Consider the following 20,117-nt stretch of genomic DNA (forward strand, 5'->3'; position numbering starts at 1 on the left):
CCTGTTGCAGCCATACGTAAAAATGTATGCACACATGACTGTAAGTCGCTTTGGATAAAAGCGTCTGCTAAATGGCATATTATTATTATTCTGAATTGATGTGCTTGTCACGCACCCATTCTGTACGCTCTGTCCTGTAAATACAGGCAGTTAAATGTATGTATAGCCTCTATCACGGTCCTATGCTGTACTGCCGAAAGCCATAGCCACCTGTATGTACAACAAACACCTCAGGTAAGGCCTGACCACAGAAGTAGCCGTGTGGGACGTGTCTCTAAAGATCAAAGGGGCCAGCACAAGTTTCGACAGTTGTAGTGAGAGAATGAGAGAAGCGCTGCTTCCTCGCAGATGGGTAAGCGTGCTAGGTCGCCGCGCACAACTGGCAAACCAAACACATAAAGAAACGTCAATTTATCTAAACGACATTCAAGGAGACATTTTATTTTGTTTGTAGTTGTTTTTTTTCGTCAATGTTCACAATGTTACCCGCGAAATATCGTAGTGCCCTAGTTTTCTTCACAACGTTTTGGTTTTACGGAACTTTTTCCCACGGGACCGGATTTAGACATTCAACTATCTTGGACCCTCATGGGAAATACCATCTAAAGTGGAGGTTTGACCGGAGAACAATTACTTTTGAAATAGAAGTGGAAACGAGAGGATATATAGGATTTGGTCTATCTCCCAATGGTGCAATGGCGTTGTCGGATATTGTCATTGGTGGAGTCACAGATGGAAGACCCTATCTACAGGTATGCACCTGGGTTTTACAGAATGAAAGTGACGCAGCTAGGCCTATACCTTGCTTTTTATCACGAGGTGGGCTACTTTCACTGAAATTGTAACATTGCATACATAGGCCCTACTTCAGTTGTGCTGCTATAGGAAAATAATGATTTATATTACATTTATGTTGAACTATTTCCCCATGGCTATTTGGGTATACTGTGGGTGTTGAAATAGTCCTATCTAAATCCTGATTAAAATAGATGAAATAGTCATTGAGGGTCTCCAAATTGAACTTCTAGTGACATCTGTTATTGGTTAGGTGTAACTAGGTATGGTAAACTGTTGTGATGCACAGCCAGCCACTCATGGCTTAACTCCAACAGGGTAAGGGGTCTGGATATTGCTACACATCACAGGAAGCTCGCTCTGCCTCAGGGATCAAGGATCACATTTCTGGCAATGATGCCACACAATCTAAAAGAACCCCTGTGGGTGTTGAAATAGTCCTATCTAAATCCTGATTAAAATAGATGAAATAGTCATTGAGGGTCTCCAAATTGAACTTCTAGTGACATTGTGTTACCAGAAGGAGACGGCAGCTGTAGTTTTGTGCCAATGTTGTTGTTGTTTGCCCACCGTAGTGGAAAATTGACATACATATTTACATGCTAGGCTTGGCAGTGACTGCCAGACACTTTCCAACAACAGCCCCGTTTATACCTGGTGCTAACATGGGTCCTGTGTCCTGAGATCTTGTCAAATTTCTGATTGTGCCCACATTTCCAGATATATGTCTACACATGGTATTACAATGTGTCTCATATCTGTCCACTGTGTCCGCATTGTGACCAGAGTTCCTGGTCCATCCCTGTATGCAAATTATTTCACAGCTATTCTTTCGAAATAATATTTATTTATTTATTTATTTTAAGACACATAGTCAATGATGCCACCTGTCAATGATTTTAGATGTTTCACTGTCCAGATCCGTCTACACTTGTAAGATATCCAGACACAATTCCTGACTACCACCGGAGGTGTTCAATGCCTGACTAATGCATGCCTGACTACCTCCGGATTTGGACAGGAAGATCTGATCACAATCAGATCACAATGCGTCTTTTAATCGACTACACCTGTCTAAAAATGTGGGGACAATCAGAATGTGGACAAGATCAGGACAAAAGACGCTACTACCAAGATGTTAGTACCAGGTATAAACGGGGCTCAAGACAAATTAAGTATAGTAACTATGGTAACAGTCGTTATCCTAGCTACAGTAATAGTACAGTATTAAGCAAAGTAATGCACATTTGTTGTTTACAGTGCTCTTTCAATTGTGTCATAAGAACACTGGTTTTCCCCAAGTTTAGTGATTTACATCTATGTATGTATATTTAAATTGAAGAGCTTTCTTATCCCCTCCTTAATTTTTTGTTCATTACAGTATTATTGCAGCCAAAACAGTTCTGTTTTATCCGGCATGCTTTCTACAGGATTACTTTGCAGACGCCAAGAGAAAAGTGCAAAGAGATGTTCAGCAGAACTACAGGCTGGAATATGGCAGGGAGAACAATACACATACTGTACTGGCTTTCAGCAGGGACCTCCTGACCTGTGACACAAATGACAAGGACATCACGGTACGTGGGTGGTGGAAGTGTTTTATCTATGGGAAATGTGGGTGTTGTTTGTGTGTTTAAATGTGTGCTTGTGTATGGGGTAAGGTGGGTGGGCGTTTTAGTTTAAATGTCAGTTCATGCCCGAGGTGTCATAGTACTTCTTACAGAATGTTAAAATTGAAATTAATTTATAGATAATAGATGTGTAATATGTGCTGCCCAGGAAAGCACAGTGAGAGTGATATGGGCCTACCACATTGAAGATGTGGGACCGTCAGGACCGATGTATCATGGAGTGAACAGGGGGAGGAAGAGTATGCGGCTACTCGACCCAGGAATGAAAGCTAATATTCCCTCTGGGGCCGACTTTTTCAACTTGCAAAACATAAACGTAAGTGTGACAGCTGGAGAAGAAATCACCATCTCTTAAACAAACCTGATACCACTTCTAGCTTTTATTACTTCAGAGGGACTTTTCCAACTCTGAGACCATATTTGCACTGTGTGAGATTTAGTCACATTTTATGACGAGTAAATATCAGTCTCGCTGTCTGTTTGTTTCTCTCAAGATAGGTGCCAGTGCCATACAAGGACACTACCTACTGGTGTCAGATATTTAAGATCCAGGAGGTACAGAAGAAGCATCATATCATTAGAGTAAGTACACACTTGGAAATCATTGAGCTATATTAACAACACAGCAGAAAAACAATAGCAAATCGACAACAGGCTTTCACTTGAGGAAGTACTCGCCTATAGTTCAGTCATCGCGCAGCCATCGTGTTTACCTTTCTCTAAAGGCATCTCACCTGGATAATTGGAGTTTTTATTAGTCTGCCTGCCTCCGTCTTTCATTGCTGTCGTCTGAAGTATGTTCTCCCCTGTGGGGAGCTTTCTCTCACTTCTGAGGTGAACCTGCAGCTTGTTTTCAACTTGAAATTGCTAATGTGTATTAAAAGAGCCATTGTTTTAATTATATACCCCAGACATAATTGAACAATTATGAAACCAAAAGGCTTCAAAGCACACTTGATTAAAGGAGGTAGCGCGTACAATTTAGAATCAAAGGTATGGTACGATGACACATTGATCTGTCATAAATACCAAATGTGCTCTTAAAACTAAAAACCAAATGTGCTCTTATGTTTAACTACACTGCCTTAGCTATATAATGTAATATGGAATAGTGGTACTGTATCACGTTATCATTTGTCACATCACTTACAGTAGGGCTATTCTGTCAAGTCAAACACTGTTACACACAACAACAAAAAAAGGCAAATATTGAGAGCAGTAGAATGTGCAAAATATATTTCTCAAATGCTTCCATTAAGTTATCTCTTTGAACACAGTATTCAAGGTAAGCATGTCATTGCTTCTTTTGATGTTTCCATGGCTATGGCCTCTTTGACTTTAGAATGCTTGGACGGAGCAAGAGTTCAAAACAAAGAGTCTTCAGTCATTAAGTGAACCAGAGCCAGAAAGATATAAATAGAGCTACCTCCCTGTTCTCTTACTCCCCCTCCAGCACACAGCTTACTGTACTGTACATGGAGCTGGCTCTTCTCTTCTGTTCTCCACTCTGCCACTCCGATGATGACAATTAGAGCATAGACTGAGAAACACCAGCACCATTCTAGCTGAAAAATATGCTCCAGTGGAAAAAAAAGTGTGGAAAATCCTAGCCTTATTAACAGCTGTGTGGCTCAGAGGGTCTCTGATTCCACTATACATAACACACGCTGTTGTTGTAAGATAGCCCATATATTGTCGTGAACTCTTATTTTAGAGAGATCATTGCATGACGAAATAATGTAAGATACTAAAAGTGTTGCTAGGACACAATTAGAGTGAAACTGAAATCATTTGGTTATCCAAATGCCACGTGGGAGTCAGGCTGTTGTCATTAAACATATTTTTCCATCCCAGATGTTTTCATGTGCGTGTGCATGATGTGTGAGTCAGCGAGTGAGATGCAGTATGTAAGACATCTGTTTTTATGTGTGTTATGAATAGGACTGTCTCATCCAATTCATCTGTGGTCTGTAAAGAGACATTACTGTTGTTCTTTTTTGGGTTTTAAAGCATTTAAACAGAAGTTTAAAAGAGCCAGTCTCATTTTCCCTGTGCACGCCTATCCTGACACTTAAAAAAGCCCCCATTCCCATGATATATTCTCAGTCACGGTTTCTCTCTCTACCCTCTGCTCCACCTGCTTCGTCCCTCTGGGGGATTTGGTCTTTTACCACTCCACCCTCTATTATCTTGGGCACCGCAACCTCAACTCCTGTTTAGCTGACTCTGACTTTCAAGACTTCCTGAAAACTGTCTACTTGACATGCGTATTCTAGTTTGATAGATGTATTCTATTCAATAACGTCCTCTATTCAGAGAAAGCGGCCTATAAAGTGTTTTATAAAGGCAACATTTGTTACACAGTGTAACAAATCGTCTAACAAGAGATACGCTTTCCCCCCTCTTTCATGGCAAAATCTCAACCTCTGACTTAGACTACGACGGCTGCTTCCACCCTAAATAATAACATTTGAGAAAAAGTAAAAGGAAGAATGTCTAAATATTTATATGGTGGTCATAGGCCAAGCTTTGGTCTAATGTCCTGCTGATTTGAAAGGAGGCCTCACAGTATGATGTCACAGTTTGCCCAGCAGGCAGCAAGCTGCTTTGCTCCGAATCGCAGTCCAAACTAGAGGCCCCCATTGAGGAACAAATATTATTTTTCACTACTTTCATCCTAAGGTGAGCAGGGCCAACCCAATCCTGTTTATCCCATCTCATGTGTATCCTACGGTTAAGAGCAATAGAATTGAGGTCTTTTAAGGCAAGTGTAGGCAATTAAAAAGAAGCCAACTGTGGTTAGAATACATTAAAATGTACAACTTCCCCTCTTTCTGTTTACAGATTGAGCCTTTGATTCAAAGGGGCCACGAAAACCTGGTTCATCACATTTTGTTGTATCAATGTGATAGCAACTTGAATGAGAGTGAGCTCGATGCCAGCCATGAATGTTACCATCCAAATATGCCTGACTCATTTCTCACCTGTGAGACGATAGTCTTCGCCTGGGCCATTGGTGGTGAGGTGGGCAATTGTTTTCTATTTGTAGTGGTTTTAAATTCAGTGTTGTAATACATTTCATAAGCTACATGTATTTGCATGTATCAGAGGGATCATGTAAGCTTCCTTATCAACATGTTCAGTATGCCTCTCAATCTACCCTTACAGGGGTTCACCTATCCACCCCACGTTGGTCTGTCCATTGGCACAGCAATAGACCCTGTCTATGTCCTGATGGAAGTCCACTATGACAACCCAGCCCATCAACAAGGTATAATACACCAACAAGGACGCATCATGTTACATCATGTTACATAAACAATGAATGTGGCTTGTCTGCCTTGGCCATTGTATTTGTCCCTTTCACCCATTCACAGCATACACATTTGTGTGCCAAAGTGATATCTACAGCACTTTACAGTGCAACAGTCAATTACTCTGTTAATCATAATGTTACTGTTTCCTTGTCAGGAGTGGTGGACAGCTCTGGCCTGCGTCTGTTCTACACCCCAGAGCTGCGTCAGTATGATGCAGGAGTGATAGAGACAGGTGTGTGGGTCAGTCTGTACCACATGCTACCTCCAGGCATGCAGGAGTACGTCTCAGAAGGACACTGTACCCGCGAGTGTCTGCAGGAGGTAAGACAGCCAGCTCTGGTGGTGTTTTTCAATCTGGTGCGATGCCAGACATTCCCATTTCACTAGGGAACAACAGGAGTCAAACATCCACTGTTAAATTACTGTTATGCTAGATCACCTACAGTGACAAGCCTCTGTTTTAGTCTTGCTACGTTCCCAAAACAGTGATCATCCAAAAGTGCAATTTAACTAAAAAAGCACTGACTCTTTGCTCCCCCTTCAGTCCCTAGGCAAGGAGATGCCCAGCGGAGTGAGGGTGTTTGCTGTTCTGATGCATGCCCACCTAGCTGGCCGCGCCATCAGAACCAGACACTTCCGGGAGCAGGAGGAGCTGCAGCCCCTGTCACATGACGAGGAGTTTGACTTCAACTTCCAGGAGTTCCAGCTGCTGAAGGAAGAGAGGCTGCTGTTACCTGTTGGTACACTGCTATACTGTTTACCTGACATGTTAAGTAGTGAAGGAAACATGGGAATATAAATCTACTGCTTGAGCTTCCCCTGCAGGTCTAAGCATGTTTACCTCACCCTCTGATGAACAGTAAATATTGATTATCGCATTACTTTGATCCACCTACATAGATACAGGACATAAGTGGAGGTTCATTTAGTTTTTTCTTGCTCACTTATTATGTGAAAAAGATTTCATACAAACGGCTGTTGCCTACAGCCGTGCTAAAACCACAGTAAATCGCACCTCGTGTACTATTGCTTTAGTGTTATATTGATGTTGTACTTTATGACAACGCCATTCTGTTTGATGTGGGGTTCTAAATTCACAACCAAAGAAGAGCCTTGATTTCAATCTGCTTTCCTTTCAGGGTGACAATTTGATCACAGAATGCAAGTACACCACAAAAGGCAGACAAAACATGACCTGGGTAAGAATGCACTACTCACAATCCACATGGATAAATGAATACTTATTTTCCCTGCTGTCTCTTTTTTTGCTTTTTTGAAACTGACCTGTCAGCCCTGAAATGGTGAATGCAGCACATCCTTAAGATGTGGCTTCTTCCTAATGATCTGTTTTTATGAGTTTACAGAGATCACAACATTTTTCCATGTGTCCTATTTTTCCTCAGGCTGAGCCTATTTGAGTCTATTTGAGCTCATGTTTCTCATCTGTCTGCGTGTCTCTATGAGTTGATGATTTGGTTGATTGCAGGATGGGACAATAGTGATCATATTCACGCTGACTTTATTACACAACCCTTTAGGATAGAGCTATGGGATTATTGCTTTGACTTCAACGTTGCCATAAAACAGACACAAAGCACATTGTTTTGAAACATTCTTATCTTGAAGAATAATTATATTGAAGAACACTATCATTCATATTTCTCAGAATTAAGGCAGATAATTTATCAATAGAAAGAGTGTAGGCTACTTGAATGGCATGGAATGGAATGGAATTTAGTTTTATGTATTTACCGGTTATAGGAATGAGTTGTGTTTCCCTTGCATGAACCTCTTGGTTGATACTTTCAGACGTATGTGTTAAAGGCTGTCTGTTCTTGGCTGAACAATCTGTCTGCAAATACAGCCCCAGGACCACAGATGGAGGATCTTGGTTATATCGCTGTTTGCAGCTACTGGCACTGTTTCTTACAGACACATCAAACGAACAAATTACTGATGACTACAGTCGTAAATCGGGGCTCGTTTTCTTCTACAGTTACTCTCTACTGTTCAGGAGAAAAAATGCTAACTCGTTATTCTGGAACAATATCAGACAGAATTTTTATCCATTGTTATGATTTTGTGAATTCTGTGAATTCGTGCCAATTATTTTCCCCGAAATACACATTGCTTGCCATTACGACTTTGTCCAGCACATGGCGCCACAAAGCAATGCTTTTGTGTCTGCTCCGTGTTAGAAATAATACACCCTGAAGTGGTACTTAAAGGGATAATTCACCCAAGTTACAAAATGTCATATTGGTTTCCTTACCCAGTAAGCAGTCTATGCACATGCTATGACACTAAACCATGCTTTGGACATTGGATATTTTAGCATTTGTGGCACAAATGGGTAAACTATCTACATAGTCTCATTCTCATTTTTTCAGAAACAGATTTTCATGATTTCTTAGTGGCTGTTAAAGCTGATGATTGTTACAAAGATATAAATGTATTTGTTGACAAATGTTTCTGTGGAGCTAAATAATATAAAATAGAAGTGTAACGTGGTAGTAGTAAAGCATAGTAAATGTTACCTTTAATTTAGCTGTTGTATTGGCGTTTAATATTGAGCAAACTGATTGCCTCCCAGGCTTGATTTCTTGACTATCTTCCTCTGGTTGTTTCCCCAGGGTGGTTTGACCACCAGGGATGAGATGTGTCTGTCCTACCTGCTCTACTATCCCAGAGTGAACCTGGCTAGGTGTGAGAGCCTCCCTGAGATCACCGGGCAGCTCAAGTTCATTGGAGTCAAAGAGATCCAGGTCCCTGTCACGTAAGTATAGGGCTGTATACTGAAACTGCAAAACCCATGTAGCGGTTGAAGTTGGAATCTGCAACAACAATTGGGGAAGATACTTTTGAGGTGAATCGTTTCTCTGCCTGGAGCACCTTACAAAGGTCAAAGGTCATACAGCATGTGTTTTCAGGGAGAAGTGATGTTTTCAATTAGTTACTGCATGTTATACAGAGAGGACATACATACATTTGCTCAGGCCTGAGATAGAGATTGCAGGCCTGAAAAAGAGATTGCAGGTCATTAGAAGGAAGGAATATGGGATATAATCCTGAAGAGCTCGTAGTCACACTAGCCCAGTGGGGTCAACATGTGGAACTGAGCTGCAGCTGAGAACAGTGATACTCATTGTCCTGTTTTAGGCTGTTGTGTTTTGCTTTAACAGTTAGCATGCTGGAATTTGACAGCAAGATATACAAAACAATAGTTTTCCACACTATGTTTTTGCTCTTGCATTCCATTCATTTTGTTCAAAATAACATAGTTTTCATCCAATTAAATTAAACAATGCACAATAGTTGCTGTGAAAATAATTGTTTTGCCATTAACTTTGAATTTGTTTGCTTTATGCGCAATAAAATGAAATCCTGAAACATAACGTCATTCTACTTCATATAATGATTACATGACATAGAAGTCAGTTAACAGTATGTCAGTAAATACAGTAAACACAGTTCAACATGTTCCTTAACCTGATACTACGTATTGTAATGTGTCCATGTTGTCTCCTGTTCCTATGCCCCTGATTGGTAGGTTGTGTAAGGGAGACCTTGGCCCTGAGAATAATAAGAGGCCTGGAAATGAGAGCCTATTTGATGGGTTGGGCTGCTGGAGTGCGTTTACTCCTCCTACTACTACATCGGGGCGCACCTCCTTTTTATAATAGTTTTTGTTATTTTTACCCCTTTTTCTCCCCAATTTCGTGATATCCAATTGGTAGTTACAGTCTTGTCCCATCGCTGCAACTCCCGTACGGACTCAGGAGAGGCAAAGGTCGAGAGCCATGCGTCCTCCGAAACACGACCCTGCCAAGCCGCACTGCTTCTTGACACACTGCTCGCTTAACCGGAAGCCAGTCGCACCAATGTGTCGGAGGAAACACAGTACAACTGGCGACCGAAGTTAGCGTGCATGCGCCCGGACCGCCACAAGGAGTCGATAGAGCGCGATGGGACAAGGACATCCTGGCTGGCCAAACCCTCCCCTAACCCGGACGACACTGGGCCAATTGTGCGCCACCTCATGGGTCTCCCGGTCGCAACCGGCTACGACACAGCCTGGGATCGAACCCGGGTCTGTGGTGACACCTCCTTAGACCACTGCGCCACTTGGGAGGACAAGGAAGCAACTCCTTTTGTTCTCATCTACAGGAATGAGGAGGTTTTGAATAGGTCAGACTGGCTGCTCTAAACAGATTAGGTTACACAGCTCTTTTTTCCATCCGAGAAAGCCTATGTGCTCTCCAAGAAACCTTGACGTGAAGATGAACGCTAACCTTCTGTAAACACAAACAGGCCTTAGCAGGAAACTACTAAATGTCCCACTTCCCGTAACGTCTACCTCATTGAAATGCTTTGGGAATGATTTGGTTAGCAGCTTTGCTCTTTATCCTTCTGACCATACGTTTTGAATAATGTACATGTATAGTTGAAGTCGGAAGTTTACATACACCTTAGCCAAATACATTTAAACTCAGTTTTTCACAATTCCTGACATTTAATCCTAGTTAAAAATTCCCTGTTTTAGGTCAGTTAGGATCACCACTTTATTTTAAGAATGTGAAATGTCAGAATAATAGTAGAGAGAATGATTTATTTCAGCTTTTATTTCTTTCATCACATTCCCAGTGGGTCAGAAGTTTACATACACTCAATTAGTATTTGGTAGCATTGCCTTTAAATTGTTTAACTTGGATCAAACGTTTCGGGTAGCCTTCCACAAGCTTCCCACAATAAGTTGGGTGAATTTTGGCCCATTCCTCCTGACAGAGCTGGTGTAACTGAGTCAGACTTGCTCGCACACACTTTTTCAGTTCTGCCCACACATTTTCTATAGGATTGAGGTCAGGGCTTTGTGATGGCCACTCCAATGCCTTTGTTGTCCTTAAACCATTTTGCCACAACTTTGGAAGTATGCTTGGGTTCATTGTCCATTTGGAAGACCCATTTGCGACCAAGCTTTAACTTCCTGACTGATGTCTTGAGATGTTGCTTCAATATATCCACATAGTTTTCCTTCCTCATGATGCCATCTATTTTGTGAAGTGCACCAGTCCCTCCTGCAGCAAAGCACTCCCACAGCATGATGCTGCCACCCCCGTGCTTCACGGTTGGGATGGTGTTCTTCGGCTTGCAAGCCACCCCCTTTTTCCTCCAGACATAACGATGGTCATTATGGCCAAACAGTTCTATTTTTGTTTCATCAGACCAGAGGACATTTCTCCAAAAAGTACGATCTTTGTTCCCATGTGCAGTTGCAAACTGTAGTCTGGCTTTTTTATGGCGGTTTTGGAGCAGTGGCTTCTTCCTTGCTGAGCGGCCTTTCAGGTTATGTCGATATAGGACTCGTTTTACTGTGGATATAGATACTTTTCGCACCAAAGTACGTTCATCTCTAGGAGACAGAACGCGTCTCCTTCCTGAGTGGTATGACGGCTGCGTGGTCCCATGGTGTTTATACTTGCGTACTATTATTTGTACAGATGAACATGGTACCTTCAGGCGTTTGGAAATTGCTCCCAAGGATGAACCAGACTTGTGGAGGTCTACACTTTTTGGCTGATTTCTTTTGATTTTCCCATGATGTCAAGCAAAGAGCATTGAGTTTGAAGGTAGGCCTTGAAATACATCCACAGGTACATCTCCAACTGACTCAAATTATGTCAATTAGCCTATCAGAAGCTTCTAAAGCCATGACGTCATTTTCTGGAATTTTCCAAGCTGTTTAAAGGCACAGTCAACTTAGTGAATGTAAACTTCTGACCCACTGGAATTGTGATACAGTGAATTATAAGTGAAATAATCTGTCTGTAAACAATTGATGGAAGAATGACTTGTGTCGTGCAAAAAGTAGATGTCCTAACCGACTTGGCAAAACTATAGTTTGTTAACAAAAAATGTGTGGTGGTTGAAAAACGAGTTTCAATGACTCCAACCTAAGTGTATGTAAACTTCCGACTTCAACTGTACATCGACTGATATATTGTGCATCAGCAGGTGTACGGGAAACATTCTACCTACTTTCATGTACTTACTGTACATTCCTCTTCTGTCAAAGGACCTGGCCTTTCATGATCAAGAGCCCAAAGAAGTACAGCAACCTCTCCTTCACAGAGGCCATGGACAAGTACAGGTGGTCAAAGAAAAGAGGGAAGTCCTTCAATGAGATGGTTCTACAGCTGCCCATTAACGTGCGCTGCTCCAAGTGGGGTCAGGACGAGTGGTCGGTGAGTGTTCTGTCAGAGCTGGGGCTGAGGATCAGACGGCTGGGGCTGGGGCTGATCTGGTGCTATCAATTATTAGTCACTGACGGCAATATGTCATCCACAGGGAACCAATGAAATTGTGCCCTTTCACTCTTTTGGGATGTTGATTTATATTAATTTGGTTAAGTTATTTGTTTAATTTGACTGTATAATATAGTGAGGGAAAACAGTATTTGATCCCCTGCTGATTTTGTACGTTTGCCCACTGACAAAGAAATGATCAGTCTATAATTTTAATGGTAGATTTATTTGAACAGTGAGAGACAGAATAACAACAAAAAAAATCCAGAAAAACGCATGTCAAAAATGTTATAAATTGATAAATTGCATTTTAATGAGGGAAATAAGTATTTTTCCCTCACTGTATGTATTGTGATGTATATGCTTGAATGTGCTTTGGATAGTCATCTTCCTCACTGTATTTCATAGTTATTCATATTTCCCTCTCTTTCTTTTCCCCTCCAGATTCAAGGGACGATAGTGTCACCACCAGAGGTGAAGTCTGAAGTCAAGCCTCCCTCCATGGTGTGCCGTTCTGCCTCAGAGCCACACAGTGGAGTGGCTCTACTCTTTACAATGTGCCTCACATACTCCATGGTCCAGACCTGTTTAAGCCTATAGCCATTCCACTGTGTGAATCACACCACACACTCTCTCTCTCACACTGGCTGTGGAACGATATAGCCTTGGTCATCCATCAGATGGGCTAATGTTCACATTGTGGATTGTTGGGGGGTTATTGTCTAAATATATATAAAACATACTTTTTTATATTCTGTATGTCCAAGAGTTAATAAATAACATTGTTTAAAGATTTGTATTTTGGAGGTAGTAGTATTAACTATGGTCAAGATGGTCAAGTTTAGGTTGGTAGTTATTTATGTTGAGTATAAGAACCCTTTTGCTAGTATTGCCCATGACATATTCTCAGTGGTGGAAAAAGTAGCCAATTGTCATACTTGAGTAAAAGTAAAGATACCTTAATAGACTCAAGTAAAAGTGAAAGTCTAAAGTCTAAAAAGTATTTGGTTTTAAATACAGTGCATTTGGAAAGTATTCAGACCCCTTGACTATTTCCACATTTTATTACATTACAGCCTTATTCTAAAATGGATTAAAGAAAAATAATCATCATCAATCGACACACAATAGCCCATAATGACAAAGCGAAAACAGGTTTTTAGAAATGTTTGCTTATTTATATACACTACCAGTCAAAAGTTTGGACACACCTACTCATTCAAGGGTTTTTCTTTATTTTTACTATTTTCTACTTTGTAGAATAATAGTGAAGACATCAAAACTATTAAATAACACATATGGAATAATGTAATAACCAAACAAGTGTTAAACAAATCAAAATATATTTTATATTTGAGATGTGGGGGGGGGGGGTATACAGAAGATAGCCCTATTTGGTAAAAGACCAAGTTCATATTATGGCAAGAACAGCTCAAATAAGCAAAGAGAAACGACAGTCCATCATTACTTTAAGACATGAAGGTCAGTCAATCCGGAAAATTTCAAGAATTTTGAAAGTTTCTTCAAGTGCAGTCACAAAAACCATCAAGCGCTATGATGAAACTGGCTCTCATGAGGACCGCCACAGGAATGGAAGACCCAGTGTTACCTCTGCTGCAGAGGATAAGTTCATTCGAGTTACCAGCCTCAGAAATTGCAGCCCAAATAAATGCTTCACGGAGTTCAAGTAACAGACACATCTCAACATTAACTGTTCAGAGGGGACCCTGTGAATCAGGCCTTCATGGTCTAATTGCTGCAAAGAAACCACTACTAAAGGACACCAATAAGAAGAAGAGACCTGCTTGGGCCACTTAACACGAGCAATGGACATTAGACCGGTGGAAATATGTCCTATGGTCTGGAGTCCAAATTGGAGATTTTTGGTTCAAACCCGCCGTGTCTTTGTGAGACGCGGTGTGGGTGAACGGATGATCTCCGCATGTGTGGTTCCCACCGTAAAGCATGGAGGAGGAGGTGTTATGGTGTGGGGGTGCTTTGCTGGTGACACTGTCAGTGATTTATTTAGAATTCAAGGCACACTTAACCAGCATGGCTACCACAGCATTCTGCAGCGATACGCCATCCCATCTGGTTAGGGCTTAGTGGGACTATCATTTGTTTTTCAATAGGACAATGACCCAACACACCTCCAGGCTGTGTAAGGGCTATTTTACCAAGAAGGAGAGTGATGGGGTGCTGCATCAGATAACCTGGCCTCCACAATCCCCCGACCTCAACCCAATTGAGATGATTTGGGATGAGTCGGACCGCAGAGTGAAGGAAAAGCAGCCAACAAGTGCTCAGCAAATGTGGGAACTCCTTCAAGACTGTTGGAAAAGCATTCCAGGTGAAGCTGGTTGAGAGAATGCCAAGAGTGTGCAAAGCTGTCATCAAGGCAAAGGGTGGCTATTTGAAGAATCTCAAATATAAAATTTGTTTAACACTTTTTTGGTTACTACATAGTTGTGATGTCTTCACTATTATTCTACAATTTAGAAAATAGTAAGAATTAATGAAAAACCCTGGAAGGAGTATGTGTGTCCAAACTTTTGACTGGTACTATATATATATATATATATATATATATATATATATTATTATTATTATTATTATTATTATTATATATATTTTTTTTACCTCATTATATAGGTATTCAGAACCTTTGCGATGAGACTTGAAATTAAGCTCAGGTGCATCGTGTTTCCATTGATCATCCTTGAGCTGTTTCTACAACTTGATTGGAGTCCACCTGTGTTAAATTCAATTGATTGGACATGATTTGGAAAGGCACACACCTGTCTACATAAGGTCCCACAATTGACAGTGTATGTCAGAGCAAAAACCAAGCCATGAGGTTGAAGGAATTGTCCGTAGAGCTCCGAGACCGGATTGTGTCGAGGCACAGATCTGTGGAAGGGTACCAAAAAATGTCTGCAGCATTGAAGGTCCTCAAGAACACAGTGGCCTCCATCATTCTTAAATGGAAGAAGTTTGGAACCACCAAGACTCTTCCTAGAGCTGGCCGCCCGGCCAAACTGAGGAATCAGGGGAGAAGAGCCTTGGTCAGGAAGGTGACCAAGAACCTGATGGTCACTCTAACAGAGCTCCAGAGTTCCTCTGTGGAGATTGGAGAACCTTCCAGAGGGACAACCATCTCTGCAGCAGGCCTTTATAGTAGAGAGTATCTCAGACAATGAGAAACAAGATTCTCTGGTCTGATGAAACCAAGATTAAACTCTTTGGCCTGAATGCCAAGAGTCACGTCTGAAGGAAACCTGGCCCCATCCCTACCGTGATGCATGGTGGTGGCAGCATCATGCTGTGGGGATGTTTTTCAGCGGCAGGGACTGGGAGACTAGTCAGGATCGAGGGAAAGATGAATGGCGCAAAGTACAGAGAGATCCTTGATGAAAATCTGCTCCAGAGCGCTCAGGACCTCAGACTGGGGCGAAGGTTCACCTTCCAACAGGACAACGACCCTAAGCACACAGCCAAGACAACGCAGGAGTCTCTGAATGTTCTTGAGTGGCCCAGCCAGAGCCCTAACTTGAACCCGATCGAACATCTCTGGAGAAACCTGAAAATAGCTGTGCAGCAACGCTCCCCATCCAACCTGACAGAGCTTGAGAGAATCTGCAGAGAATGGGAGAAACTGCCCAAATACAGGTGTGCCTAGCCAAGAATAGTCGAGGCTGTAATCGCTGCCAAAGGTGCTTCAACAAAGTACTGAGTAAAGGGTCTGAATACATATTTAAATGTGATATTTCAGTTTTTTATTTTGTATACATTTGCAAAAAAATCTAAAAGTCTGTTTTTGCTTTGTCATTATGGGGTATTGTGTGTAGATTGATGAGGGGGGAAAAACAATGTATTCCATTTTAGAATAAGGCTGTAACGTAAAAATGTGGAAAAGATCAAGGGGTCTGAATACTTTCCGAATGCACTGTATATCAAAAGTAAATGTAATTGCTCAAATATACTTAAGTCTCAAATGTTAAAAGTATGAATAATTTAAAATTCCTTATATTAAGCAAGCTAGACGTCACCATTTTTCTTCTTTTTTAAATTTACGGATAGCCAGGGTCACACTCCAACACTCAGACATCATTTACAAACAAAGCATGTGTATTTAGTGAGTCCATCAGATCAGAGGCAGGAGGGATGACAAGGGATGTTCTCTTGATAAATGTGTGAATTGAAAAAAAATTCTGTCCTGCTAAGCATTCAAAATGTAATGAGTACTTTTGGGTGTCAGGGAAAATGTATGGAGTAAAAAGTACATTATTTTATTTTACAAGGTAGTAAAGTAAAAGTAGTCAAAAATATAAATAGTAAAGTACAGATACCCTAAAAATCTACTTAAGGAGTACTTTAAAGTATTTTTACTTAAGTACTTTACACCACTGCATATTCTTCATAAAGCCTATGATTTGTGGATACATCGCCCTGAATTTAGGCCTACAATATAGTCCAAATACCAGTAAAATTCTCCAGACCTGATTTAAAATAATTGACAAGGCTACATAGAAACATAGAAATAGATGGTTTCCCATTATCCTGTGGCAGCTCAGGGTAGTTTCAGTACTGTACGGCCACTGTTACAGCCTTGGTCTCCCTGGTACCGCTAGGAACATCTCTCCTTAAGGCCGCAGGGCTGCCAGCACCACTAGTCCGACTTACAGCGATTATTCTGACTGAGTAACTCCAATGTGCCAATGTCCCATACAGTCGCAAACAGTGCGAAAAGGAAGGTCTCGTTCTTGCTTTTCTGTTAGGAGTAGTTGGAGAGAAGAGTCATGGAAGATGGAATATTGTGTTATTTCCAGACCATGTGGATGACATTGGATGAATGGATGGACATTTCATCTAATGGATACAGCAAGATACATCAGTGGGATAGGGACAGGAAAAAAAGGTATGTGAATTATTAGATTACATGGGACATTTATGAAAATGTATTACCATCATTGTCTTTTAGTAAGTTATTGAGTGTTTTGTTTCTCTTTGTGCCTCTAGTCAGGCGTGGATTACTATGAAAAGGCAGTTTTCTTAATGGGGATGGACTTTGAATTTGCCACCATCTGCGGTGTGGGACTGATGTGTATTGTTTGAGAGAGTCATGGGTGAAAACATTACCTTTTTCCCTGATGGGCTACCTCTCTGTCTGACAGTTCTTCTATCTGTGTTGTTCTATGAGTCTGTGTCAACTTTCCTTTCTGTGTCTGTGGTGCATTACATAGAGGTGATACCATAGAATACTGACAGTATGAGATAGTATCCATCCACCCTCTCTCAAAACTGGCAAATCAAGACCACCCATATTTAAAAATGGATTTTATTTATTTATACCAAAACCAGAAATCCAAGTTAATTGATGATTCCCTGATAGTCATAATGGTCTGTATGCACTGAGGTGACCTTTTTTAATGTTTTCACCCCACGGCAATCGAATTAGCATAATAAGAACATCTCCATCAAAATCCGTCTGTTTAAGCAGTCCTTGACATTTTTAACAATGGTACATCCACAGCTGAGAATACTGCAGAAATGTGAGAACATTTAACAGTTTGAGGAGCCTTTCAAGAGCAACCTGTTGCATAGTCCCCTGTAGCTCAGTTGGTAGAGCATGGCACTTGCAACGCCAGGGTTGTGGGTTTGTTTCCCATGGGGGGCCAGTATGAAAATGTATGCACTCACTAACTGTAAGTTGCTCTGGATAAGAGTGTCTGCTAAATGACTAAAATGTAAAGTGAGAAGCCATGTAAGAGCATTGCAAAGTTGTTTGGTTTTCCTGACCCTAAGTGCCCTTGTCAAATGCCATGGGACATGAAAGAGGCACTCTAAAGATGAGCATGTTTAGAATAAAATATGTGGCTGTGGTGCATCAGAGTAGTTTGTGTAATCTGTCCAATGATGTTGTTAGATCAAATTCAATTTACTCCTTAGGCTACTTCCTCTGTTGCTACAACTACTATTACTACTATGACTACTATGACTACTACTACTATTACAACTACTACTACTACTACTATACTGAATGTCAATATGTCAATGTTACACAAATATAATTACCAGTAGCTGATTATTTTCATTCACATGACATCAAAGCTAGTCCTGCTTGGGTAGCAACATAATGCTTTTTTGCGTCCATATTTTCAAGATATCAATTCCATTCGCATCCAGCAGAGGTCAGTATTCACTAGCAAATTGCTGCATCTCGTTCTCAAACCAACACAGAAATAGTGTGAGCATGTGAGGACATCCCTATGACTAGTATCTCAGTGTGATACTGTGATCTTGTAACATTAAAACATTGCAGACACTGATTTTCCATAGTAAGCCTTGTAATGTATGTATAATTTAAATCCATTATCAAAAGTATGAAATCTCCTTTACGTCAGACTGTGTAATACAAGGATCACTGCCACATTTCTTTTTTATTAGGAGCTCTATCCTGCACTGGGTGTGACTTGCTGACTAACCTTTGGATATGAACACACTGATCCCTCATAACATATCCATCCTGTACAGTATGTCTCAGCCCAGTCTCAGACACAGACAGACACAATCTCTCTGTCTGGGAGCTGCATGGAAGCTTTTGTTTCAAATTCGTGGTCAGTCTGCAGGGGCAGGAACCCTCCGCTGAGTCATCTGAACCTGTGAGGTCGTCACTCATGTTTGGGAGACCATTGGTTCCTCTTCCTGTAACAGAGAGATTATTATTGAGCCCAGAGGAGGGTAGTGAGAGAGACTCAGACCACTGTCATTTCTCAAGGCCTCACAGGCTGCTGTGGGTAGTGTGTAAACACACCCATCTGGCCAAACCACTTGGGAATGACCTTTTCCCATCCTACCCCCCTCCTTTCTCCTTCTCTCTTCCTCTCCTCCTGTCCTTCAACCTTTTACAGCAGCAGACTCACAGTCAACAATTGGCACTCCCCGCAAACGGCATTCAAGCCGCGGAGACCTGCTTATATAAGACAAGAAGACTGCACAAGTCTCCTACTACAGAAGGTGCCATTTTCTCCTGGCTGGCTGGAGGATATGGATGGAAACGAATGTCGAGGCCTTTCTGAGGCCTGTTATGTAAAGTCCTGCTTTGATGCTGCTCAGCACAGGATGAGGCAGAGGCAGCAGGGGAATTGAAAAGGACATAAAACTCATTCCTCACTCAGGCAATATGAGGCCAGGAGAATGGCAACACAAGCTATGTATTTACTACAGACTTAATCAAAAGCACACAGTGTAGGCTATACTAGAGAATATTTATTGTTTGTTTGAATATCCATCTGACAACACATATAACATTAGGCTTTTGGTGTTGTTTATCTAATTCAAACAAACAGTAAATAAAACTGTCATAATTGCACATAATAATATTTCACTTCTGACCAAAGCAGACTCCCAAGACCGTGTCTGATGGATTTATAGATAACATTGAAGCCCTTGAAGTGGGCTTTCTAAGAATCTGATTCGAGTCCTCAGAAAACCTTGATTTTTCTGTCCTCCGCCCCTGGTCTTTGTTGTCTCTGTACATTGCTATGGTTTTTGTCCAGAGACTAGAGTCTAGTCTGGGTACCATGGTTTCCTCATTACTGGAAGCATGCCATCCTGCTATATAAATAGGATATGATGGTCTGACAACACATTGACCTACATTTTATTGACAAAAAACAGAAGCCAAACCATCTTTAGTTGTCCCAACACCAGACACTATCACCTAATACTGGCCCTGTAAGAGTACTTACATATTCTCAGCCACTAGCTAATAGCTTTCAGCGCCACACTCCACATCTGCAACAAATACGCTCCAAATAAAACTCTGACTACAGAGCTGTGTAAAATCATAAATGTTGATTTAGATTTTACTTGATAGGACTATTTTAACAAGAATGCCCCAAAGGAGATTCCCATACATGTATGTTTATGCAGGTGGTATATCATGAAACAAGCACATAGGCTGAGGTTCAGCTTTTCCACTCACTTCTCTATAAAGTAAACTTAGCAAACCTATTTTTGATACACAGCTGCCCTTAACTCAAAGACAAGAGATGTAACACACAATGGGC

The 20,117-nt window shown here is 41.2% G+C and overlaps 1 protein-coding gene across 1 annotated transcript; it reads left to right on the plus strand.

Moving 5' to 3' along the window:
• Positions 1-470: 470 nt before the first annotated feature.
• On the plus strand, positions 471-12,645 carry LOC311106838 (DBH-like monooxygenase protein 1 homolog; the record flags this gene model as incomplete). The annotated part of the gene is made up of 12 exons (XM_084149211.1): positions 471-752; positions 2,226-2,372; positions 2,575-2,742; positions 2,925-3,008; positions 5,271-5,450; positions 5,595-5,697; positions 5,898-6,064; positions 6,288-6,479; positions 6,883-6,942; positions 8,377-8,519; positions 11,817-11,985; positions 12,490-12,645. 12 exons carry the CDS (start codon positions 471-473, stop codon positions 12,643-12,645), a joined length of 1,851 nt encoding a protein of 616 aa, XP_084005337.1.
• Positions 12,646-20,117: the final 7,472 nt, after the last annotated feature.

Source organism: Coregonus lavaretus, assembly GCF_964263955.1.
Source record: "Coregonus lavaretus genome assembly, chromosome: 31".
Lineage (NCBI taxonomy): Eukaryota > Metazoa > Chordata > Actinopteri > Salmoniformes > Salmonidae > Coregonus > Coregonus lavaretus.